The sequence below is a fragment of the Alligator sinensis genome, unplaced genomic scaffold (genome assembly GCF_000455745.1).
Source record: "Alligator sinensis unplaced genomic scaffold, ASM45574v1 scaffold207_1, whole genome shotgun sequence".
Taxonomy (NCBI): Eukaryota; Metazoa; Chordata; order Crocodylia; family Alligatoridae; genus Alligator; species Alligator sinensis.
The window spans coordinates 360,497-386,673 of record NW_005842112.1 but is presented as its reverse complement, the minus strand read 5'-3'; the positions used below and the strand labels follow the sequence as shown (position 1 = coordinate 386,673).

At 39.7% G+C, this 26,177-nt stretch overlaps 1 protein-coding gene across 12 annotated transcripts in view; it reads left to right on the top strand.

Annotated features, from left to right (window-relative positions):
- MTMR1 (myotubularin related protein 1) overlaps nt 1-26,177 on the top strand; it is a 41,751-nt gene that overhangs the window by 8,258 nt on the left and 7,316 nt on the right. For 9 of the 12 annotated variants that reach the window (XM_025205336.1, XM_025205345.1, XM_025205346.1 and 6 more), the window contains 12 exons: nt 3,127-3,202; nt 4,704-4,798; nt 5,029-5,136; nt 5,898-5,999; nt 6,807-6,890; nt 7,581-7,730; nt 8,742-8,930; nt 9,880-10,065; nt 12,625-12,831; nt 13,824-13,916; nt 19,311-19,424; nt 21,017-21,193. In XM_025205336.1, the coding sequence (XP_025061121.1) occupies nt 3,157-3,202; nt 4,704-4,798; nt 5,029-5,136; nt 5,898-5,999; nt 6,807-6,890; nt 7,581-7,730; nt 8,742-8,930; nt 9,880-10,065; nt 12,625-12,831; nt 13,824-13,916; nt 19,311-19,424; nt 21,017-21,193 (1,551 nt within the window). In that variant the 5' untranslated portion in view covers nt 3,127-3,156. The remainder of the gene's footprint in view (nt 1-3,126; nt 3,203-4,703; nt 4,799-5,028; nt 5,137-5,897; nt 6,000-6,806; nt 6,891-7,580; nt 7,731-8,741; nt 8,931-9,879; nt 10,066-12,624; nt 12,832-13,823; nt 13,917-19,310; nt 19,425-21,016; nt 21,194-26,177) is intronic. The other 3 variants (XM_025205342.1, XM_025205341.1, XM_025205343.1) reach the window with 3 other exon arrangements.

The following is a 26,177-nucleotide window of genomic DNA, read 5'->3' as shown; positions in this document are numbered from 1 at the left end:
GCTTGGTGGTGTGGGACAGTCAGCGGCAGCGCTGGGAGGGGTGGCAACGGGGGGGGCTATGGTGAATTTTAGGGTGGCTACAGTCCCCCAAAACTCCCTAGCGTTGCCCCTGCTCAGGGCATTCTGCTGTGTTGCCTTTCCATTGGGAGCGCTATGCTGTGGGGTGGGCAGGGGATGCGCGGCCAGTGCAGGGTTCCCAAGGGAAAGGCAGCAGAGCAGAGTACCCCAAGCAGGGGAAGCACTAGGGGGATTTTGGGGGAGCTATAGTGACCCCAAAATTCCCCACAGCCCCCCCATAACCACCCCTCCCGGTGTCACTATTGCTGCCACCTGCCCTGTGCAGATGAGCTCGCTCTGACCCCAGCCCCTGGCCTTAAGCCTGCAGCAGGCAGCCTGCTCTCACCCTGTGCACAAATCCAGGGGGCACATGCCCTCCATGCCTCCCCTAGGTTTGCATGCAGCAGCAGGGAGCCACCCCTTCTTCCCCTCCCCTGCATCGCCTGGATGAGCTGCCCATAGTTCTGCCCACTCCTGGCCCTGGGGTCCCATTTACTGCCCTGGCTGGGCAGTGCCTGCCCCTGCACCTTCCCCACTCCTTCCTTCACTGTGGGAGACTCGATCTGTCCCTTCCGTCCCTGCAGACTTACCAGCCGGGATGCTGCTCTTCAAGCTGCCTGGCTGCACACATGCATGCAGCTTTTATTGGTGACATCAGCTACACCAGCCAAAAAAGGCCGATGTTGTTAATTTTCCTTTTACCAGTCTGATATGTGACTGGTATATTGGTGCACCTCTAAATTAAATACCCTCTTGCATACCCTAGGAAATTTAATTTTCCATGGTGTAAGATGGTATTTTCCTGGAAAAGGTGGTCTGAAATTAAGGGCATCTTATACACCAGAACTACGTAATGAAAATTAATTGAAATCATTATGGTAAAAGTTGACCAAAATTCAATCAAATATAATTTCAATTAAAATTTTTTTCCTCTCAACTTCTGTCCTTTTGATGTAGATGGAATGCATCTTATGCACTAAAAAAAAGGTAACATTCAGAGGGAAAAATCCCATCTTAAAATGTAGAATTTCAGATAAATTAAAAGCAAAATACAGTGCACTGCTGCTAAAACACTACCAGATTGTGTATGAAATGATACATTGAAGTTCTTGTAAACATATGACGAAAAATTTCTAACTGCACCTGCATACCATTTGTGGTGTATAATTCCTCCCTGATTGATTAAGGGTTTTTTTGCAGACTTTCTGCACTTTTAGAAAAAAGTGGCCATGTGTAGGAGGGAGGAATTGTTTTCACAGTATATTAAAACTTTCTTTTTCTTTCCAAATACATGTATGGGACTCTGTGCTATACAGAACACATTGTGTACTGATGTGTCTAAATATGTGTAACTATTCCCAAATGCATACTGGTTCCTCCCTTTAGTTCACTACTGGGTACATATCTTGTATAATAATTTTGTTTTGAAGACTGCATCAATTATTACTCATCTGAAGCAAAAGTAAACTCCGTGTTCTTCAAATGTTGAATTTTTTCTTCAAGTTGAACTTATCAACCATCACATTAAATTTGTCTGAGCTGTTAGGGCTCCATCTCTGAGACCAGCATGTCAGGAATTTTTTAAACATGACAACAGCACATCTAACAAAGGATTGGCATGTCCTGATGGAATTATTGCCCGGTTACATCAAATGAACAGTATTAATTTGAAAAAAATATATTGATGTAACTTTTTTAAATTACCAGTTTGGTTTTTTTTACAACAGAGGAGGAGGCATGGTATATAGGCTTCAGGAAGGAAGCCCTACTCAGTGCTTCTTGCCACTTGCATACAGTGTCATGGGATATAAATTATAGCATTGCACTTAAGCCCTGACCAACAAGGGCACATGTTTACCTTCAGACACATCCATAATCTCTGTGACTGCTAATCTACACTGCACCTTCATCTATGGTAGAACTGGAAGTGTAAAATTATGTTACTGAAGACCATCAAACAAAAAAAGCTATAACCTTATACTGAGTAATATTTAATGATAAATTTTTCTTTTTAAAAAGAGAAGATACCCTGAATCCTGTTCCACACTGTGTAAATCAGAATAAGGGAGATTACCTGTGCCTAAATCTGTTTGTATTCCCTTTCTTAATAGCTTTCTAATTTAAAATGTTCTAACTTGCACATGAGATTGGTTCAAAACATTTAAAATGGAAATCTTAAATTCTCAGCAAGCATCCTGAGTAATATCAGCTTCTTGTATGATCGTTAAAATCCTGCAAGCCCTGCACTAAAATCTTTAGTAGGTGACAGACCTCAGCTGTAAATAAGGGCCAAGTTGGGCTTAATGTTGAATCAGCAAGGGGAATGAAACCACTCACTTAAGTAAAAGCTTTAAGATGAAGCCCTTGATTTAAAACGACCAGTCTTTCTGTGTCTCACTGTTCTCAATCTGAACTTCTAGGTCTAAAATCTCTATAAAGTGCCTCTAACTTTATGGCACGTACAGCAATATCTTGTCAAGTAGGGTATGGTAGTTTCTGACTACTTCTGGTTTGTTTTTTGTATTTTTTTTGATAGAATGATAGCCTTTAAATGTTTTATGTTAAATAAATAAATAAATACTGTAAATTTTTGCTGTACAGTTCTTTGAAATTAAAGTATTCACAGTTTTAATTAAATTGTTAAGAATAGAAACACTTTTATATAAAAAAAACAACTTGAACATATTCCTTAATAGATAAAAATGCCCCAAATGCAAACTTTCTTCTATAAAAGGCTAACCTTTTTTTTTTTTTTTTTTTTTTTTTTTTTTTTTTTTTACTATTTTGGGCTGGTGTTACTGCTTGCATTTTGGTATGTTATATATGTAGCTAGCTATGTTAAAATTAATAGTTGTCTTAATGCTTTGTTACTAATAGTTAAATGCTTGCATAATAAATAGCTACCCAAGCTGTATGGGGTTTTTTAATACTTTACTGTTTAATGTGATTGTGCTCTGGAAAAAAAGATAAGTGTCCTGTAACCTCATAGCAGAGGCATTTTGTATCAAAATATATCACTGCTACGCAGATGGGAAGTGAGATTTACTTGTGGCTTTGGATTTCTGCCAGGCACTGAGAGATGGGAACAAGCTGGCACAGATGGAAGAGGCACCACTTTTTCCTGGAGAATCAATCAAAGTTATTGGTAAGTGTAGCATTGAGCACTGCACTGAGTAGCATTAAATCATTACTTTATTTATGCATAAACATAAAGTGAAGTTATTTCCTGGTGCACTGTCTTTTTTTTATTCTATAATTTTATACTGAATTATCAAATTAGTTGTTGATTTTTCTCAGTCATTTGATGCTAAATGCAGGGCTGGGAGTAAATTAGTTAAAGGGTAAGTTGTTGTGTGAGCTGCTTTTTGTAAGCAGCTGATTCAGATAGATAAGTTAGGTGAGAGCATTTGTGCTCAAAATCTAGTTTTTCCTTAGTTTCAACAATTCAGAATTGTGCCAGTAAAGAAATGAAAATGTAATGACTCCCACCCAACTTCAGTACAAGGTTTTTCAGTCTAATGATCTGTAGTGGCTAGTTGTAGCGGAGTTACTATAGGGGTAAATATTTTTGTAGTGACCACAAAACAAGCCACTAATTCAGCTGAGTTTTAAATTCCATCTCTAGAAGTAAAAGATAGCACAGTAGCTCACTGTGTATTCAAGGCCAAATTTTCAAAACTCTTCCCTTTTTTTGTATGTACAATAGCTGTACACCTACCTATTCCATTTAAGCGGCCCAACAGCAGGTGCTATTAGTGTCAATTTGTATATAAGGTAGTTTGAGGTTTAGATGCTTGTTTTTTACTGGCTTCATACAGTTATGTGAAACAAGATTATGTAGTGGTTGGTGTACGTCGATGAATGGAGATTTTTTTTTTAATTAGTTTGTGCTGTAATGTATACAGTTCACATTTGAGTGATCCTGTTGTGAAATTTTACTTAAGCAACTTGCCCAAGGTTCGGCAATAGGTCAACTGATGCTTGTGAGCCTTTCCATATGACTGAAAAGTATGGTGCTACAAAGGATTATGCATTAGCTCAGAAAATACTGCTCACAGCTGTGAAAGTCTGAAAAAGGTAGAAATGGGACAGTCTGGGGTTTTTTTGTGAAAGGAAGAATCCTTGACAATTGAGAAACCCTCAATTCTGATTAGAAGTGGATGAGATATGGACCAAACTGATAGGAGATTATAGGAAATTTTGCCAAATGACCTGTGTTCTGTGCCACTTAGATTTTCTTATATGCAAGACACCACAAGTTAATTTTTGCCCTTTAGAAATGCTGAACTTTTAAAAAATGTGCCTGTTATTTCATTAGCACCCAGCAAAAATGCTTTGTGTGATGTGGGAACAATGCATGAGGCCATATCCTCATTCTCTTCAGTAGGCTTATTCTGCATGTATTGTGCAGGACTTGGGCATTTGATTATTATCTTTGTGGGTAGGAATGCAGAAGACTTTTTCTATTAAATCAAAGCTGTAGGGGTAGCAGGTCAGTTGTACTTTTGAAACGACTTCATTTGTAAGGTGTTATATCAGTCTTTTAGCCAAGTTAAAGCTGCAGGAAGCTATTATATAAAATAGATGATCATAACACAAATATCTACCGTAACAAAATATTTTTGATTTGTGCATTTTTTTTCTAGCTAAAGATGTCATGTATATCTGTCCATTTATGGGAGCAGTCAGTGGTACGCTGACAGTAACGGACTACAGGCTGTATATCAAAAGCATTGAGAGGGTGAGACTTTAAGATCTATATACATATTTCTTCTAGCTAGAATCTTTTCTATGCTGACAAGCAGCGACAGACTTGGTTTAAATTTTAAATGTAAAGTTCCACAGCCGTCAATCCAAATGGCAGTATAAATTACTGTGGCAGAACACACATTTTGATGTGCAATGTACTGGATTTTGTAATTAATTTATTATTATTTGAAATTAATATTTATTTTTTTATCCAAATTCCAGGATCCACCTTTTGTTCTTGATGTTCCCCTTGGAGTAATAAGTAGAGTTGAAAAGATTGGGGCACAGAGCCATGGAGACAACTCCTTTGGGATAGAAATTGTGTGCAAGGTACATACAGACTTAGTTCCTAGGAAATACATTTTATTGCTTAAGGGTTTTTTTGATTGGTTTTTTTTTTTGACAGGCATCTGCATTATAACTTCCATTGCATGTGGGAGAAAACACAAACCACCATGAAATATTTAGGTGCTGTAGGAAGTAGGAGAACCTGTTCTCAGCACTGAGCTAGTGCCACAGCATAACAGTAGTTTGCTTGAGGTACCAGTTTTGAATGAGGCTTAACAGAGAATTAAATGCCAAGGTTTTCAAACAACTCCATAGCACTCTTCATTAAATTAGGAATCCATAGATTAGTACAAAAGGACCTCAAGAGATCATCTAGTCGAACCAAGGATTGAATCTGCGACCTTGGTGTTATTAGCACCACGCTCCAACCAACTGAGCTAAATGGCTGCTAATGTAAACCCTGCCAGATTTCTATTTGATTAATTGTACCATTCATACCTAAATTCCTCCTTCAGATTCAGTGAATGATGTATTTCACTTCCTGCTGTGCACTGTTAAACACTTCTGCATTTCACCACAGTGCTGAATTCATGGGAAAAATGCTTATTTGTACAGCATAGTGGGACCTTCCTGAGGTCCCCAGTATTTTCATTTTAGGACAGAACCTTGTTAATGTGTGCATCCAGGTTGGAAACTGACTTGTGGTGATGCTAGTAGCCAGTGTACTTGATTTCAGTCATGTTTATAACATCTGCTATTTTTAATGCATCAAACTGTAGAAAGTAAGATGTGTTTTCTGACAGGATATGAGAAACTTGAGGCTTGCCTACAAACAGGAAGAACAAAGCAGACTGGAGATTTTTGAGAACCTTGTAACGCGTGCATTTCCTGTCTCTAAGGGGCTGGTAAGTACTAAAACAGGTAGAGGTGGCCCATGTCTGTCTGTCAGTGTTGGCTTAGGAAGCGTAGGTGGAAGGAAAGCAAATACTTCATAACAAATATATGAAGCTCTTGGTCTGATATATCATGAAGCAGACAGATTACCTTGGCTTGATTTCCTTACTGCAGTCTTTTAAAAAACTGCGAGCTGGCTCCTGCTACCTGGGAAATCTGTGGCACTAATGGCTGGGAGGTGAAGCTCTCTCCCACATTTTGTATAATAAAAAAAAATGTTCAGACTGGTTTGTTTAAGCCGGGTGTTAAGATTTGCCTACTAGGGCTGATGAAGGAGCAGCTTTGTTGACTAAAATAGTAAGCATTTTTCTCTAACACACAGAATATCAGAATATCAAAATTAAGATCAGATGCCTTCCTGAATCCACTGCCCAGCAAACATCTCTTGAGCACAAGTGGCTTTACAGTTTGAGATGGTGTACCATATCAGTCTGGTCTTGTGCATAGAGATCTGGACTGGGAATTTGGAGACCTGGCTTCGATTCCTGACCTTGTCAGTGGCTAGTTGTTAGACTTTGGGCAAGTCACTTCACCTCTATGGGGAGGGACTGCCTTTTATTTTGTTAGATATTCTCCCCCCACAGTGCTAGATATTATTTAGTCCTGATTGGGACCTCTGGGCCTGCTGTGAAAATAGTACAAGATTCTTTGTTGGAAATGACCCAGATCTGGACTTCTGACTTCTGTCTTCCAAGGCAGTTATGCTTTAGCCTATTAAAACAGAGTGTAATTTTTGTTTTTGTCGCTGTTGTTTCCAGCCACTTTTTGCTTTCAGCTATAAAGAAAAATTTCCTATCAATGGCTGGAAAGTTTATGATCCAATGGCAGAATATAAGAGGCAGGTAAGTTATCCAGATGTTAACTCCTTTATTTTTATTCTTATAATCTTTTAAACCTAATTTTTAAATTTTTCTTAGAAAATTTTGCAGACATATGGGCACCTGGGTACTTAAACTTAGTCTTTTGAATTCCTGTTTAACCGTCCAAAAGCTGATTTTGTTACAGTGGCAAACACCCATAAACATTGAAATATGTAGTGTTAGAAATGTTAATTACTTGAACTATTTTTATTTACGTGTCTAAATACATACATGGAGACTTAACTCTTCATAGCTGTTTCAGAAAACAAATACTAGTACACATATTTACTATTAAATAAGCACTAGTTATACAGATGCGTATGGGAGAAGTATAAGAGGGTCTGATATCAATCCCTGAACTTTTTGGAAGAAAATCACTTTTTTTTTATTTCACACTAGTCTAATATTGACTTTAGTAATGACCCATATAATGATGACTGCTTTTTAAATGAACTGTGGGCCTTATTTAGCCATACTGTCCCACATTCTTAAAAAAAATATATTGGAAAATACCTCGGTGCCTTTGAAGCAGTAAACTATGCAAAACAGCGTGCATAGCATTTCTTTTAAAGCGTGTAATGATGCTTTTTTTTTTTTTTGTCGCCAAACAGAGACATGCAAAGATCTAACATTTAAAAAAGAAAAATCTGAAAATATCTTGCTTCTGCACAGGGTTTGCCCAACGAGAGTTGGAAAATATCCAGAATTAACAGCACTTTTGAACTCTGTGATACTTATCCTGCCATCCTTGTTGTGCCAACCAGTGTGAAGGATGACGACCTCTCAAAAGTGGCAGCGTTTAGAACCAAAGGAAGAGTTCCAGTGAGTAAAACTTGTACAGTTAGACATGCGTTCACTCTGCATTTGTTACCTGGCTTATAGAAGTGAGCTGAGGTACCTTTAGGGTTTGTTTTTTTTAAAAGGCTTTTTAAGACAGTAATCGAGCTCTGTCCTAAAACAATAATCCAGCTCTTTCTTAAGTCATGTAAAATATGAAGGGATGCGTGAAAGTACAAGTGCTGTTTTTGGTGCTGTAAGGAAAAGGTTTTCTGTTTGGTTGTGGTGGGGGGTTGGTTTGTTTTTTGTTTTAATGTGGGAGGTTCTCCAGGGTGAGTTGAATCACCTTGTGGTTAATGAGCACCACTTCACTGTAATACATGTGGGAATAGAAGTAATATGTTCTCCCCTTCTAGAATAGGGACAGATTTGGAGGTAGGATGCAATGTGCGCTGTATTTCCCTAAGGCTGGGTGGTAGATTTCTAAGAGGCTGTTATTCATGGAGGAGACTTTATCCCTTTCAGATGCCCGTATTAAAATGGGAAGGAGACGTTTACAGAGAAAATGGCAATCGCATGAGGGGGAGAAAGGTTGGGAAATTTAACTTGATGTGCTGCAAGAAGTGAGTTGCAGTAGTTTTAGCTGGGGGCAGGATATCACAAGGTAGACCTGTATTTGAGTGCATAAATCTCCCCATTCAAGTAGTTTCCCTTTCCAACCTTTAGAAAACCCTATTACTGTACTTAAAACACTTTACTATTTTAGTTAGAAGGTAAAAATTAAAACTGTTACTGAATGTACAAGGCATAAAATCATAGTTTAGATTCTAAACTTTAGAATTCATTTTGAGCTGACAATTTTGGAAGCAGTTATGACTTCAGTAGCATGTTATATATTTTTGATCCTGTGTATGGTATGAATTATTGTTACTGAAGATTTTATTTGTCATTTTACTGGGGAGTTGGACTGTGGGATTAGGCTGACTGAAAAGCTGCTCTCAGAACCCATGTTTTTCAGGTGGTACAGTGTCCTGACACCAACTCTCTTAAATCTAGGTGTTATCGTGGATTCATCCCGAGAGCCAGGCAACCATAACACGCTGCAGCCAGCCTCTGATAGGACCAAATGACAAACATTGCAAAGAAGATGAAAAATACTTACAAACCATAATGGATGCCAATGCCCAGTCGCACAAGCTTATCATCTTTGATGCCAGGCAAAATAGTGTTGCTGATGCGAACAAAGTAGGTGATGTAATGTAATACTAAAATTGTACTATTTCTGTCCTAGTGTGTAGAAGCCCTGGTCTTAGACTGGACTCCATTGTGCCTGACAGAGATTACATTGCTCCTGTATTAAAAAGTAACGTATACTTTCAATGGATGATCACTTCTAGCAATAAAGCAATGCTTAGGGAAGCACTTCAATATCAAAGCATTCAGTCAATTTAACTAATCCTTACGATACTCATAAGAGCTATTTCTATCCCCTGGTCAAAAATGCCTCAACAAAGAGGCAGAAAGGGTGAATTGTTTGTAGTTGTACGAGTCATGATTTGCACTTCTCAATTTTCCAGCTCCCCGTCTTGTACTTGTACTGCAAGACCATCTGCTTGTCTAAATAACTACATCTTGCAGAAGTACTGGAATGCCTTTTGGCATGGACCAGTTGAATCCAAAGACATCTAAAATAGAAATTTTAGTCAGTGGTGTCAATAAAAGAAAGCTCAGGGAGTTGAAGATATGGGTCAATACTTGTGCTGTGCAGGTGGAGCAGGGAAATATTTCAGTGGAGTCCATCACATCTGAAGATGCTGCAGTGGGTTTCTTATTTATTGGGCCTGCTGTAGTGTCAGCACGCTGAACTAGAACAGAAACATGCTCTCATTTGTTTGATAAACATTTGGAAAAAGGTTTTGTGTTTTGCGCAGGGTTCAGACTAGATAGATAGCAAGGATGCAAGAGGGGATTAAGGCAGGCCAGAAAGGAATTGGATGCAATAGGCCAAATGGAAGAACACTAGTTCGTTAACAAGGTCTTGTTAACAAGGAAAAACAGGTGCGTTTTGGGGAGATGTAACATTGAGGTTGTTTTATTTTTAACTAGTTCCCATTTGTGCTAAGAAAAGCTTAAAACGTGGAAAAGTTGATAATGTTATACTAGACCCATGCACTTATTTATTTTTAAATGACAGGTAAAAGGTGGAGGCTATGAAAATGAAAGTTCCTATCCTAATGTTGAACTGTTTTTTTTGGAAATTCATAACATTCATGTGATGAGAGAATCACTGCGCAAGCTGAAAGAAATAGTTTATCCTACTATTGATGAGGCTCGGTGGTTGTCCAACATAGATTCAACACACTGGTTGGACTACATAAGGGTAAGACGCATGAGATGTGACGTCAATATGTTCTTGGCGTTTTAAAGCAGCATATGTGCATTTCTGAGTACAGAATAAAAATATAATTTATTATTGAGTCTTTTATCATCAGCTAAAAAGTTTATTTACGCTTAGTTTTATTGTGAGTACAGATAGATATTGCACGTTGTGTATTTCGTCTTGTAGGCATTGGGAAATACTGAGTTAAAGCTCAGTGAAGTGTAGGATCAAGGTTGTTGCTAGCCAGTGTTTATTTTTGCTCCTTAGCCGGGATACCAGGGTTATCCTTTCTTTTGGAAAACTGCAATGAGAATTTCAAATTCTCCTTGGACATCTGCCAGAGAGACGTCATTTTGAACTATTGCAGCCATTCTTATTCTTCTACCCCAGTAATGCAGCATCAGCGTTTTTACTCTGGACATTCATTTATTTTCATGACCCAAACTCCAATTAGAAAACAACTGGACTGCAATTTACTTTATTATTTAGCATGCTATTAAAATAACGCAAGATCATGTTAAACTTGACTGTCTGTTTTAGCCAACCTCTGCAAAGTTTGCTTTAAGAAGTTTCCTCCCACTTTGGTATCAAATACTGAAGAAATAGATTTTAAAGTGAAATTGGTTTCCGTGCAGTTTCAGCTCAGATGTCACTCATGCAAAGTATTTCTGATGTGCTTACCTGTATACCCATTTTGGCCTAGCTCTGGTAGTGCTGCTTGTTAATTGCTGCAGAAGAGCCAGCAGAGGGAGCAAATACATAGATTTATCTGAAAAATCTATTAATTTGGGGGAAGCTTAATTTTTTTCAGAACTGGAATATTTTAAACCAGATTTAAGTATTCAGAACCAGTGGCTTTTTCCATCCAAGTTTATCAATTCTTAAATATGACTGTCCATTTAAAAAAAAAAAAAAAAAAAAAAAGGGTATTCATTTATAGGCCTAGTATTTGCATTTCACTCCTGCTTTTAATTCAGTGGGGCTTCTTTGTGATACTATGTCAGGCTTGGACTGTGAAATCTCTTGGTTTCATAGTTAAGGTTGGAGTAGCCTGAGACGTGTGAAGTCTGTCTGGATGCACCTTGTGGGGTGATTCTGACAGTTTCAGATGGTTTGGTATTGACAGCTCAAACTGTGACTTCATCTAGTGTTGTTTAGAAACTCTAGTATTAGGTACATTTAGAATTAGCTGGAAGGATTATTAACACACAAGTTATTCTATAAAATAAAAGTATTTGTTTTAGTTTCTTAGAAATATTCACAGATGAAAAGTTTGTCTGAAGTGGAACAAAATGCTTCACCTCCTTCCATTGAGTTGCTGAATTAATGTGTTAGCTGTCTTTTTTCCCCATTTTCTGTTCACTGCATGTATCTACTCTTTCCTCCTTCTGTAGTTTTTACACTAGTGATGGGTTGGCATCTGTATCATTATTAGTGATTTTTCTAGGACAGTATAGAGAATGCTGCTTTACTTATAAAGGAATCGCTTTTCCTGTTGCTATCATAAACCCAACAAAGAGATGTTTGCAATGCTTACATGTTTTCAGTGCAGTATACATCATCTGTGACTTATGCACATGAGTTTTGCAGCTAACCAGCTCAAATTGCAGGCCCTGTAATTTCCTAATACAGGCTCTAACCTTACTTGCTAACAGTTCTCTCCTGGCATCCTTCAGTTTAACCGTAAAAGAGCAAATGCAATGAATCTTTGTCTCTAAAGCCTGAATGGCTTTCAAGGCTGAGCTTGTGAAAGCACAGCTGCTGCAACAGATACAGGCTTTCCTGTTTCCAAGAAATGTTTTAGCTTGCCTTGGAAAGGAAAGATGCCAAATGTCTCATGAGATCCCTTATTCTGATGTCAGTGGTCCTGCTTCCAGCTGTTTCTCATGTATATCTCAGTGCCACATGGAGACACGTTACAGACACACATCTGCGTAGGGGAAAAGATGACCTGAAGTTTAAACATGCAAAGAGCAGCCCAAACAACTTCCAAAGAGAAGGAGACTTGAAATCAAGAGTGAGATTTCGTGGGAATAAGAATTACTTGAGTGGCCACCATGTTTTGCCCCCTGACTTCTGAACCCAGACATTAATAGTAAAAATAAAGGCCCATTCCCGAGATGAACATAACATGTGCTCTGTCTACCAGTAAGTCAGTACAGGCAACTCAGAAGCCAGACAGCTCAGCCCACATGTACATTTGGGTTGCCCAGAACTACTGTTTTGGCCTTGATTAGCTGGAAGTATTCTCCTTCTGCCCTGGCTCAAAACTAAATTCTGAGGAGGAGTAATAATAGTTCACGAGAGAACTGATTTTCTTGGAAAAAAATTGAACTCTATGTGGTAGTTTCCTGAATGGTCTGCACTGACTTATTCATGTTTTCATTATAGTCCAGAATTTAGAGAGACTCTAATTTTAAGTTAAAATATTGCTTGGGTCACACAGAAATGTGTGTTGCGTTCTTAGTTTACAATACGGTATTCTAGGACTGTGGAATAGGGCTTTGGGCTAAAGTGGTGTATAACATGCTACTTTTTTGGGATTTTTGTTTTTAAAAGATGCTTCTTGCTGGAGCAGTCAGAATTGCTGATAAAATTGAATCTGGTAAAACATCAGTGGTGGTACACTGCAGTGATGGCTGGGATCGAACTGCCCAGCTGACTTCATTAGCCATGCTTATGTTGGACAGCTATTATCGAACTATCAAAGGATTTGAAACTCTTATAGAAAAAGAGTGGATAAGTTTTGGACATCGGTTTGCCATGGTAAGTTAAAAGAATTAATACAAAATAATCTCCTGCAGATCTTTTTATTTTTTTGCCACTTGTTGATGTTTTGCAGCATTTAGATTAATATTCCCTGTGCCTTGCTGTGTGCCAACAGTCTGAGCAGTCTCGGAGAAATCAGACCAATTCACCTCTAATAGGGAAAAAAAGCTGTATTTATGTGAAACGTTAATTTATTAACTTGTGCACAACATAATTTACAAGAAGGACAAATTTGAAGTCAGTAATAAAGGACAAATGTCTAGATATTACTGGAAGAGTAGAAGATTATGAAGCATGATGAAAGAACTTAGTGAAGAAATAATAAAAAGGGAAAATATTAGGGAAAGGATATGGCTATCATGTAGGTAAAAAAATAAATAAATATTGGTACAGACTTTGTCTTACAGCAAGCATAGTGTATGTGCGCATGTGTGTTTAATTTGAACTAGCAAAGAGGTAAATTATAAAACCTTGTGCAGCATACATGACCTCTGTAGGCTTAGGTGCAATAACATGTGGGTAGGGAGAATAATCCTAGTTTCAGTACAATCTCAGTAACTGTTGCAGGTAGTTTATCCAGTATGATAAAATGCCAGATTCACTGAATCTGTACTTGTGTGGAAGTGAGGTGGGGAACATGGATTCCCAACTATTTATTCTGTTCATATAAGCAAGGCAGCAGTCCTTATGTGGAAACTCTGAATTGACAAGGGAATTTTGGGGCTTAGTCAGTGTTCATCTTATTTTTAAGGTGAACATTTTAAATTTTGTTCGTGTGGTTGGCATTCGTGTCTCCTAGAAGGTAGGATCACAAACATGAATCAAGTCAGGATTTGGGGGGAGTGGAAAGATGGAATTTGTCACCAGGTGAACTGCATTTGTCACATTCTTCTGAGAGCCGACCTCAGTTGACTCTTTGGTATTAATGATGTGGGTGCTGCTTTGGATGGATGCAATTGAAGTGAAACGTTGCTCATTCTGACTTTCAGCGAGTAGGCCATGGAGATGATGATCATGCAGGTGCTGACAGATCTCCCATTTTCCTTCAGTTCATTGATTGTGTTTGGCAAATGACAAGGCAGGTAAGAAATCCTGGCAGTGCATTTATATTGATATCTTCAGCTTTTATACTGGAAGTGTAATCCATGTGGAAGGTCATATTTCCTTTAAATTAGTATAATAATGTATTTTGATTGAGAAATGTAATACATTATTAAATCCATAATTACTGCATCTCTTTTACCCAGCGTGATGAGCAATGAAGTACTAGCATGAGGCCAATAAGTAGGCATCTCTTGTTTGGAGTAGACTGACTTGCATTTCTGCATGTGGAAGTATGAAATTATCTCAAAACATTTTTACATTTAAAATTTGCGTGATTTGATTTTTTTTTTTTTTTTTTTGCTCTTTTAAACCTATGCTCTTTAGGGCTTTTTTTTTTCTTTTTTTTTTCTTTCCCAATAGAAACTCAAGTGACCTTGGTGTACTGGGCAAAGTATAGGAAAGGAAGCATTCAGTTTTAGTATGCCTAGATACCTTCTTTTTTTTTAATTTCATGATGTTTCAGTCATGAACATGGAGCATATTCCAGTCCTGGTCATTTTTTAAAGGTTTCTTTATACGTTCGTGGGTGTCATAGTTTCAAAAACTTTTTATTTAAACCAATTGCTTTCGATGTTATGAAAATCTTTTGCGGGGCCTGGTATAAAGTCCACTGCAGACTTTTCCAGTCTTTGTATGCATGTGTATTTCAGTGTCGACATGCTGTTCAGTACAGCCAAAAACATTTTAAAAAATCTGTTTCTGAGAGAAGTCTCTGTTACTGAGAATAGTAACTAGCTGCCCAGAAGAGAAACAGTTATAAACATCTGGAAGGATCAAAAATCCATTAGAGAGCGATTTAATTCAGAACAGCCTCCTTCTGTTTTTGTGATCTCCCTTCCCTCCTCCTACGTCTTGCCTTATAAACTGTTTAGTTCCCTGCTAGTAAAAGAAGGATGAAACATTTTGCTGATGCCACATCTGTGCAAAATCTGGATCCAAATAGTGTTCTGAAATTCATAAATAGGAATGGCATTGGGAAACTTTAAGGCTCTAATGGGAAGGAAATGAACACGTTGTCTTAAGATGATCTTATCCACTTATTTTTCCTTGTTTTAACTCACTTCTGCATGTTTTAAGTCAGGGCAGCCATGTTATGGATTTGAGGAAAACTATGGTCCTATTTTAGCTATATGTAGGTAAGTAGCTTATAAAATGAGCTGACCTAAGATCCATATTAGATGAATGTGAAATAGTCCAGAACTACATCATGTGATAAGTGTTTGTAAAGGCTGTAGGAAAGCTTTTCTCTTTGTCAAAATGTTTCGCTTTCTGAGAACATAGGTTCAGTGAAATGAAAAATCTTCCAATTGGCCATGAAAATTTAAAATCCTGGAGAACATTTTCAAAATTACAAACCTCAATCTTCAGCAACTTTGTATTTTTCCAAATTTTCCAAGCCTTGATGGTACTTGGACATTAAGGAAAACTTGAGAGAAATGATGTTATGCTGGGCCTTAGAAAAGAATAGATGCTTTAAGTGGTTTCTTTATTAATAAATTATGATACTAGCGACTGACAAACTTAAAACCAGGAAAGCCTATGTGCAGCTGGTTGTAGTTCACGGGAGATCAACACTGTCCCTTAAATCTTCTTGGGATTATTACACTTCAAGCAATATCTTGCCACATCTAATATTCATCATCTTAGATATAAGCAAAATATGTTCAATTGGGCATGAAGTTAATGTCACTCTATCTGGTAACAGCCAGGACTTGTCCCTAGGCAGAGATGTACATGTCATTAGTTACAACAGTGTGCTCTCCTGGGGTGCTAGTACTCATGCATGTTGGCTTAGTCCACTTCCATGAGTGTGAGAGCCATATCGACAAGCGTTGCAGTTTAAAGTATTATTGTAGCAGGGTATTCCTGTTAAATTACAAGATTCAGCAGTAAACTTATTACTGTTCTGAGCCAAATTCAGCTTGGCAGCATCAGTCTTCTTCAACTGACAATTTCTCTGTAGTTGTCTTCAAATGACCAAAATGACCTCCATGACCAAAATAAGCCTAATATCACAGGTGACAGCTTTTAATGCAGGGGTGGGCAAAATACAGCCCACAGGCTGGATCTGACCCATGGAGGGGCTTTGTCCAGTCTGTGGCAGGTCCCTTGATACTGCCTGGCCCAGGTGCTGCTCGGCCTGGCGCATCCTGCTACCCCCTGAGCATGCATCAGGGCTGGGGTGGCTCCTTCCAGGTGCCGCCGCTGCTGGCCCCAGCCCTGCGGTACTAGTGGGGGCCTGCACACGCAGCCCTGACACAGTATGTCCAGGCTTGACAGCAGTGGTGACACTGGGCAGAAACTGTTGCTCAGCATGGGGGGGGAAAAGTGGCCTCTCCCTATCGCTGCTGTTCGGAAGGTCTTGCTGCAAGTGCTCGGAGCCTATGCCATGCCAGGCTGCCTTGCGTCTCTGTCACTGCCACCTTTGGGCTGCCTGCGGCTGCCCTGAACTATCACTGCTGCTCTTCAGGGCAGTCCAGAGGCGGTGGTGATGGAGATGCGGGCAACCTGGTGCGATGCAGGCTCCAGGCAACTGCAGTGAGAACTGCCTGGCAGCAGTGATGGGGAGGGGCTGCTTTTCCTCTGCACCGAGCAACAGTTTCTGCCTGGAGCCACTGTGGCTGCCACTGCTGAGCCTGGACAGGTGAGTTTGGAGCAGGTGCAGGGTGCACCGAGTCGGGGCTGCGCACACAGATCCCTGCTGTGTGCCCATTTTCTATGATTCTGTGGTCCCTCACCCCTGCTGTGTGCTCATTGCTATCATGCAATCTTGTCTGCATACACAATGCGAATGTATACAAATCAGGGCAAAAATATATATTTTTTTTAAATAAAATATATTGTTGTAGATGTTTGATTTTCAGTATCAAAGGTTAGGGGTGGGACTTCCAGTCCCAAGATGCTGACCAGGGGTTGGGGTGCTTATCAAGGTGCAGGGCCACCCTTGCGGCCCTCAGCAGCTCGCCAAAACCTATTAAGCATCCCTCTAGCCGAAATAGTTGCCCACCCTTCTTTTAATGGCATGTATATTTACTCATTATTGGATTGGGAGAAAATGAAAGTTTCGTATGGGAGTTTTTGTTCTGTCTAGATCCTCAAATAGATGCTAATGTGCTTGGAACCGGAGAGGAAAAACATTTTAGGTCAGTGATTATTTTTTCAGCTCTGGTAATAGTATCCTTATAGTCTAGATCAGTGATTCTCAACCAGGGTGCTGGGGTACCTTGGGGTGCTGCCAGATCCTTTGAAGGCTGCTGAGAGGTGTGAGGAGATAAACCAGGCTTAGGACTCTCCAGGTTGTTAAGACCCAGGGAGACAAAGCCTTGGCGGGGATCATCTAGTTGGGGACGGTCCTCCTTTGAGCAGGGGGCTGGACTAGATGTGACCTCCTGAGGTCCCTTCCAACCCTCATTGTCTATGATCCTATGATCCCCCACCCCTGCTGCCTAGCCCTTGTGTAGGAAGGGAAATACTGTAATACTTAAATTTAATGTTTTTAATTGGGTGCCACTCAGTTCACAAAAGTTATAGAGGGGTGCCTTAAGCCCAGTGAAGGATACCTCGGGTCCAAAAAGGTTGAGAACCACTGGTCTAGATGCACCATTTTTCCAGAAAAATAACTGTTATATCTAAAGATAAGGTTTTGATACACTGGTGTATGGGATTTGGAATGTGCTCCAGAGGATCGGACTAGCTGCCATGTCAGTGTTCGTCTGATTAATGCAAGCCCAGCACAGCGTCGAACCCAGATGGGACGAACGCTCGTTAAATGAAAGAGAATCCCTTCAGGAGAGGCTCTTACAGATAATTTCCAAATTGCACTTTGAACCTTTGCCACATCAGGTTTGATCTTCTGTGTCAGATTGCTACTGTGCAAAGGTGGAGACCGAGTGAGTTCAAAGATCTAGTGGATTTTTTCTACATGCAGGTTTTTTGTCATGATTTTGAATCTAACTATATTGTGAACACGGATACTTGGGAAAAAGGTTGACGTTGAATCTCTTACGAGGCCATTTCTTAAACAGAGAAAGCCCTTTATTTTTTTTTATAAACAAATATTCCGTGTCATCCAACTCCTTAACTTCAATACAAGTAACATTTGCCCTTCATAAATTGTAGATAAGACTGAAAAAGACTTTCTGGGTCACTTAGTTCATCCTCAGGCAGGATTGCTGGGTTAGTCCTCTAAGCAACAGTTAAGTGTTTCATTAAAACCCTCTCTCAAGGCACTCTGAGCAGAGGTGTGAAACCTTCTGCTTAGGCACATAAAGGACAAAGAACATGAAATGTTGATTTCTCCATGTCAAATATTCATACTTACCTACAGAAGATTAATTCATTACCAGTCTGTACAGTTGATGTTTAGACCTCTGCAAAAACTTCTCATTATGGAAGTGCTGCAGTTTTTTGGTAGAAGAATGCCTTTGTATTTTGAGTCTATCACCATACTAATTAGATGAAGAGTTATTTTTCCTTCTGGAAGTGGCATTGGTAGATAGTCTAGTACAATATGACTTGGTTATTGATGGAGAACCCTTCCTCACTTGAATGAGTAACAGGACTTGCAGTTTAACTTGCTGCTTTCAATTTTCAGAGCTCCTAAAATTGCAGGTATGTCTTGGATTTCACTTCTATAAATGTCACATTTTCTACGAATTTACCAATATTTTGTCTCTGGTACTTTAAAACCTCCATGAGTAAAGTACATAATGGTGAACGGTGACAATGCTTCTTTCATTTCAGATGTAAGGGATTTACTTTCTAAATGAAATAGAAGAAGGATTAAAGGATTATTGTACATAGTTGATGATAAAACTCAAGGGGAGAAAAGGGGAAAAATGTGAATTGGTTTGGTGGAAAGAAAGAAGTGTTTAAGTATATATTAAACACATCATGTGTGCAATAATCTTCACTATCTTATTCATTACATATTAGCTTAGAAAATAAAACCCTTAATGCTTAACTCTTAAACTTTTTTTTTTAAGAGCATGTCCTTTAACAAAGAAATAATAATACCTCTCGAGGAAATGTTGTTTGTGGGTTAGAACAGGATGCTCCCGGGCAGGGCTTGGATCCATTGCCGTGTGTCAGGGAACAGTTAACTTACGGGTTTATTTACTGACCCGCGTCTGTTTTCTTTGCACACCGGATATAATGCTTGGTTCTCAAGCTAAAGTATGCAACTCTTCAGATGAAAAGTGTGAAGTACAATAATATTGAAACTGCTAAGCATTTGTTATGATACTCTGTAGACACAAAACACAATTTTTAAAAATTCTTCTTGTATCTTTTTAGTTATTACACAAGGAAGTTTTTCTTTATTTTGCACACAAAAGTCTTAATATTTTAACAATCTGTTTTTTTTTTTCCAGTTTCCTGCAGCTTTTGAATTCAATGAACTTTTTTTGGTCACCATTTTGGATCATCTTTATAGCTGCCTCTTTGGGACTTTTTTATTCAACTGTGAACAGGAGCGCGTAAAAGAAGTAAGTGGTATGCTGCTTCACATTTGACATGTTGTTTTTATGCAGACATGCTTTGACCGTGAGATAGAAGAAGCATTTTGAACATTTGTGTGAAGCATTATCTTGTCATCTGAGTCACAAGAGGTGGCCCGGGGAAAAAAAAATAAGTATAGCTATATGAGAAATATGTACTATATCCCCTGATCGCACTGAGGGCTGCTTAGCCACATGCCACATCATCATTTGTTGAAAGAAAATGTTTCCCCCTCCTTTTTTTTTTTTAGGTACCACAACTTCCACCGTTTCAGAGGCTGTTAACTAATGTTCTAGATAGTGTCCCATTCAGAGCACCCACCCCAAAATACCCCAAGCATAGCCCTTTACCAACACAGTTTTGATCATCTCTAGCAGAGCTCCCTACCTGATATGCTTTTTCCAGTGCAGTACCTACTGGGGCATAATTCGAAGCAGAAATTGAGCATGGATGATCAAATGTAGAATTGAAAGATGGGAGAGACTTCTTTATATAATAGTGACGTTAGCACTATCAGTACTTCTGTGGAGCAATTTGAGACTAAATAAAGTGTGCCATAGAAGGTGGAAAGTATTCTTAGTAAAACTTAAAATAACTGTCCATTAGTATATATAGCTTTGTTTTTTCTGGTTTGACTGACTGGTGTAGTAGAAAAATTTGCATGTGTATACCACAAGATGGAGCTAAATAATATATTCTTGGCAAATAAATGGTTATCAGACAGCTTGCTTTCACAAATGAAAAATCTGATGCAGCTCCCTTTCTAAAAAAAAATGCAATTTAAGACACAACTGTAGTGGAAACAGCTGCTTTATAGCACTGAAGGAGTGTAAAATGGCACTGGAAAGCTGATAAGAATTCCAATTTTGAAACTTAAATGGAATTGCTTTATTCATGTATTTTGTTACATAGGTTTGAAAATACAAACAAAGCTAAAGGTGGACAATTAAAAGCACGCCATTTAGACGGATCTAAGCGAACAGTGGAAAAATATTGTTTTGGTTATTGCAAACTATCTAAAAATTAGCAAAAATACAATAATTTTTTTGTTATATTTTGGGTTGGCCAGTGGTTAAATCTGGATGTAACTGGCTATAGATACTGCTCCAGTATAGAGGTGAGGAAGATGTTTTTTACCCTCTCTTCCTCAAGTGTTATAGGTAGTGCAACAGCTTTCCAGTCGCAACTAAACAACCAATCAAATACACTTGAACTTCCATCCTGTTCCTGACTGACCTTAAGGGAATAGATATTCCAGCAACTTTGGATACCACAGATATTGAAATGCTCTGAACACTTGGTTTATTGTAGTAAATAGGTAGCTACTGTGCTTCCTTGTTAAATTACTGCACTAAATGATGCGAATTTTTTTATTTTTTCTCTTCCCATGATAACAGATGGAAAATATATTTCAGAGTTGTAAAACCATGACAAATTCAATGTGTGTCCTAACATAGCTGTAATGTATTGAATAATTAATGGAGCAAAAGAATAGTGTTACCATACTTTCAACTGTTGTGCAAAAATGTAAAGATTTTGAAATGCATATCCTAAAATACCACTCTTTGTATTTACTCAGGAAATAAGCACAAAGACTGTATCGTTATGGTCCTATGTTAATAGTCAACTAGATGAATTTACAAACCCTTTCTATGTAAACTATGAACACCATGTCCTGTATCCAGTTGCCAGTCTGAACCACTTGGAGTTATGGGTAAACTATTATGTCAGATGGAATCCACGAATGCGGCCACAGGTACGGGTTGTCTGCGTTTGGTTTTTGTTTCTAATTAGCAACTTATGTCTGTCAGTAAAAATAAACGGAACCAACAGACTTTGCCTTTGTTTTGTCCAAATATGTAAGTAAACTATTCCATTAAACTCTTCCATGTGGAAAAGTTCTCCAAGCATTTAGAATGATAAAAAGAGGTGATGCTCTAAAACAAGAGCTGGTGATGCGCTAAATCGTACCACAACGTTGTCTTCATTAAAGTTACAAACAAGGAATGTATGAAAGAAAAGTACTCAAAGTGTACTTATTCTACTCTGGTTGTGAAAGACAAGAGATTAACACTGTTATCAGCACAACACTTTTATAAACCAGGAACAGGCAATATCCATTTATTGACACTTCCTCAACCCTGTTGTGGGGGGATCGCCTTTACAGGTGAGCGTTACTGTTCAGTCTCTGCTCATTCAGCTTTTCCCACTTGCTGAGCCTGCTGAAATAATGTAAATTGTAGCAGTTATTTCTGTTGAAACTGGACTGACTTCAGTTAGTTTCAAGGACTGTCTTAGTTTTCTGTAAGCTGATAACAATTTTTAGCTGTCCTTCGGCTGTTCGATGACAATCAATTTGGATATGTTACCTCCCTAGAAATGAAAAGTTGTACATACATGCTGTTTGATTCATCCAGTATTCGGTTTTTTATGTAATTGATTTGGGAGTACTTGAATGAACATCTTGCGACACTAATACGGTCTCTGCTTCCTAACTGTGAACCTCCAAGGGGAGGGAACACTTCATTTGTGTCACAGCCATAATCTGTCTGAAGGTGCGACACGTTTCTTGTTAACGTAACACCCTAAGGTATTCCCAAACACGTTTGGTAAGTTGTCAGTGTTAAAGGTATTGCTTGCAAGCATCTTTCTTCTCCTAGCAGCTGGAAGGAAGAGTGAGTTTCGTAGGACGCCCGTTACCCAGAGGCTGTTGTGAAAGATGAGCTCTTAAGTGAGTTCCAGGGACAACCTTCATTGATGGAAATCCAGGCACCCTGGCCCTTTGCCTCAGCTGGGGGTGCCTGGACTACTGGATTTCTCACCTGGACGCTTTGTCCTTCTTCTCAGTTGTTATACCTGTGTCTTAGGAGGCTTAGGGCCTAAGCTGTCATTTGTCTATTAAATTTATCAAATCCTAGAATAAGAAGGATTTTAATCTTTTGTGGAGTTCTCTTTGGTTTATCTAACAGTGCACATCCCTTGAGAGAGCAGATTTTGCATTCTGTTTGAGCAGCCAGTTAATACATTTTAGAGTAATTAAGGTTGGCCTACAAGCATATCAGCTCATTGTACTTGTTGAAATAAGGCCTACAGGTACCAATCGCAGATGAGAAGTTGGATGAGCTACAGGCTCCAAGAACATGCAGAAAGGTGGTCCCTGTCCCAAAGAGGTTGTAACATGAAGAAGGGGGTTGAGGTAAAAAAAAAAAAAATATTATCATACAGTTAATAATAGGGTACCAGTAACCAGATTATCAGACCGTTAGAATGGTTTCTGCTTACTGACTGGCTACAGTTACCTGAGAGTACTTTTGTGCGCATCTTGGTTTAAACCAGGGACCTCAAGCTCACCTGTGCCCCCAGGCCAGCTCCACACCACAAGGAGCCTCCCAGGCTGAATCCAGACCTGGTAGCAGAGCAGGGTGGGGGTTAATGCCACTGCTGCTTGTCCCCTCTCTGCTGCTGACGCATGTGCCCACTGGGGCTTTGGTGCTAGACCCCTCCCCTGAATCCGCAGCTCCCACAGGAGCCCCACACGCCGTCTGTCTGACACCTCTGGCTGAAGTGAATGGTAACAGAATCAGCACAGGCTACTGGTCTTCAGCTGTCTGCAGGAAGATGTACCTGATCAGCAAAACCAGCATGATTTTTGAGTCCTTCCCAGGTCTAAAGCTCTATTTTATCAAAGGCAAGCAAATCTGAGGGCTGCAGTAGTTGCCATAGCATCAACAATATTGCTGCTAAAGAACTGCGGCTGCTAACTGAATATTGGCTCAAGTTTGTAATTTCCCTCCTATTCCAGTGCTGCCCTGCGTGCCAAACATCTTGAGATTTCATTTGATTTGGATATAATGCCCAGAAGCATATTGCCAAAACCCCGCGTAGTTTCCAGCGTAGTTATCAAAGCCCACACCCCTGCAACTCCTCAGACTAGCAATTCAGCAAGTTCACCTTCTCTATATTTGTACTGTCTAGTTTCAGATCCTGCTAGCCTGTGCAGCATCAGTTGGAAGCACCATTACCATTTTTATTCAACAGATCAGATTCAGAGAAAAAAAGTTCTTGGGTAATCAGTGAATATATTAAGAGAATGGGCCTTTCAACATACTGATAAAAATCGCTTTGCTTTGCAGCTTTTAATGTGATCCCTTTTCTTTGTCTTGCTTTGTGCTGGAATAAAGGAAAATAAAATATTTAACAGAAAGCCCTCTGAGGAGCAGGAGTACAAGGCAACTTCACATGCTGCTTTATCAAGATGCAAAAAAACAAAAATACAAAACCCCAAAAAACCTTCTCTAGGCTGCTGGGAGACGCTTGTAGTTTCCTGAAAGTCCACTGAAAAGAGAAATGATCCAATACATGGATTTAATTGAGGATTAAGGCCAGCCCTTTAGTGTGGGGTGAGGGTAGGTATTTGAACCCAATCTGAACTAATCTGCTTTGATGATAAGAGGAGAGCCTCACAGAAACAAAAAGGCAGCGTCTAAATTCAGTCAGTATGTTTCTTCTCTATCTTTTAGCTTTCTGAATCATGGGGGCTTGGTTTTTTTAAATAGGCCCAATGATGTTAAGCACCCATGTCTGACTTTTAATGAGAATTAGCAACCCAACTCCCTTGAAAATCACAGCCCGACTCTTAACACGAGATACTATCATTGTATAAGCATTATCTTTTTGCTCCGTTCTGCCCACTCTCTGGGCATATCTGCTTTTCTCTGCTTGGATCTACCAGGATTCCTGCAAGTCTGAATGCGTTGCAAGATGATGCGTGTCGAGAAACCACAATTCACCAGGCTATTTAGAGTCAATAGAGATGCTTATGTTCTGTGAAGAAGAGACTGCTTTAACAATGGGCAGTGGCTCAGTGCACCATGGATTTGGGAAAGGCTGGATTGATGGTTTTATTGTTGGTATTCTAGTACTCCCAAGGACTCCGGTTTCAGGATTATGACCCTATTGTATTGTATTCAGGTGATGGTCTGTCAACTTCTCTTTCCTGCCTGGTGCAGGGGGCTGGATTCGATGATGATCTTTTGAGGTCCCTTCCAGCCTTACAATCTATGAATCTTTGAAGCTGGGAGTGCACTGCAGGTGGAGGATAAAAGCACCAGGGGGAAGAAATGTTTTGCTGGGATCCACCTCAGTACCACATACTCCTTGTACTTCGCTATCCCTAGTGGATCAGGCAGGTTTTAGGACCGTCCTGCTGATCTCAGAACACTGAATCTACTTATGAAAAGACTTGCATTATCCGTGCCATGCTGGAATTGTAAAAATGCACATTTGTTCTTGCTAGATACATTTTCAGGACTCTGCTTTCCAGGCTGATCTGCTACCTTTCATGTCCAGTCTAGAGCGGATGTGACAATACAGCTTTTTGGCAGGAGCTTTTGGAGTTCTTCAAGTGTTATCAGGTCTCTCTTGTTTTCCTTATTCTGTAGCACTTGAGCAGGTAGCCTCTGCTTTAGCTTGCCTGATGGAGAATTTGCGGCATTTAGACGTCTGTAAGCATCCTTTGGGATCTCTTTTGGAACACGCGACAAATCCTTCCAACCAACCTTTCCTCCTGGAGCATGGCTTCTGCAAACATCGTATTTTGAAACTTTGTCCATGTTGTCTGCAGGTCATGATTAAAGCCTTTGAGCTGAAAGCCTTAGTGCCGTGTAGAAAAGACAACAAGAATTCCAGTATCTGCTTGGCTCTGTACCCAGCGGAAGACGGCATGATCTTTTGCTGACCTAAGGAGCTTTGTATTAAAGGCAAAGCCTATAGTTAGGATTGCCCAACACTTCCGTTGTATGACCCTATTTCAGTTCCTGTATACTTTTATCAGAGTTCAGATGTTTGGGCTGAAATTTTGATGTGCTCTCTGAATTTTTTCTCTATGCAATCCTTTTGTCTGTGCAGTCTTAAGATGCCTCACTTATGCTCTGTATTTCTTAGTTCTGTCACCACATACTGTTATTTCCCACCCCAGCCCTGCCTCATTCAGTGCACAGCATGGCAACTGGGGATAACTTGCCTGTGCAGCAGAGAAGTGTCTTGTCCATAAGATTTGTGCCTTCTTTTTGCAGAACTTGAGAAGTACGCAGTGAATGACACGGGAGACTTTAGAAGCAGCAGCTCTGGTCTTAAAATAGTTCGGGTGGTTAAATGTTGCCTTGATTCCATCCCCGTCTCTTCCGTAGAGATCCTCTGTGGGGCTGGACAAATCACCCAAGTTCACACTTCGCCCACTGGGCGTGAAAAGTGGGTGCTCCTCATCTTACAGGGGCCCGTGGATTTACACCTGTGTAGGTGTCGCGTCTGTATCCGATCCTGTTCCCCACCACCTATGAGAGAGGTGCAGAAATAGCAGCCTTCTGCCTGCAGCTGCCCTGGACACGTGCTTGCCTGCCTGCCGCTCCGGATCACCGGGGTCATTTACATTGTTTTGAGCACTGATGTGAGTTGCACAGAGTGAACGTGTCCTGTGCCCAGGTCCTTAGCCTTGACTGAGTTCCCATTTCTTCTTTTCTTTATGCTTGCTCTATTCCCTTAAACTCACTACTCTTTCTTGGGCATTGTCATCCACAGCTTTTTAAACTACCCAGTACTTTGCAGTATACATATGCCAGTTCACACAATAAGATTCCTATTCTTCAGTTCCTAGTAACTGCTTTTCATGATGGTCTTTGGTTTAGCTGGCCTTTCAGTGGCATGCCTTTATAATAGGTACTTAAGTGTTGATTGCTATTGAA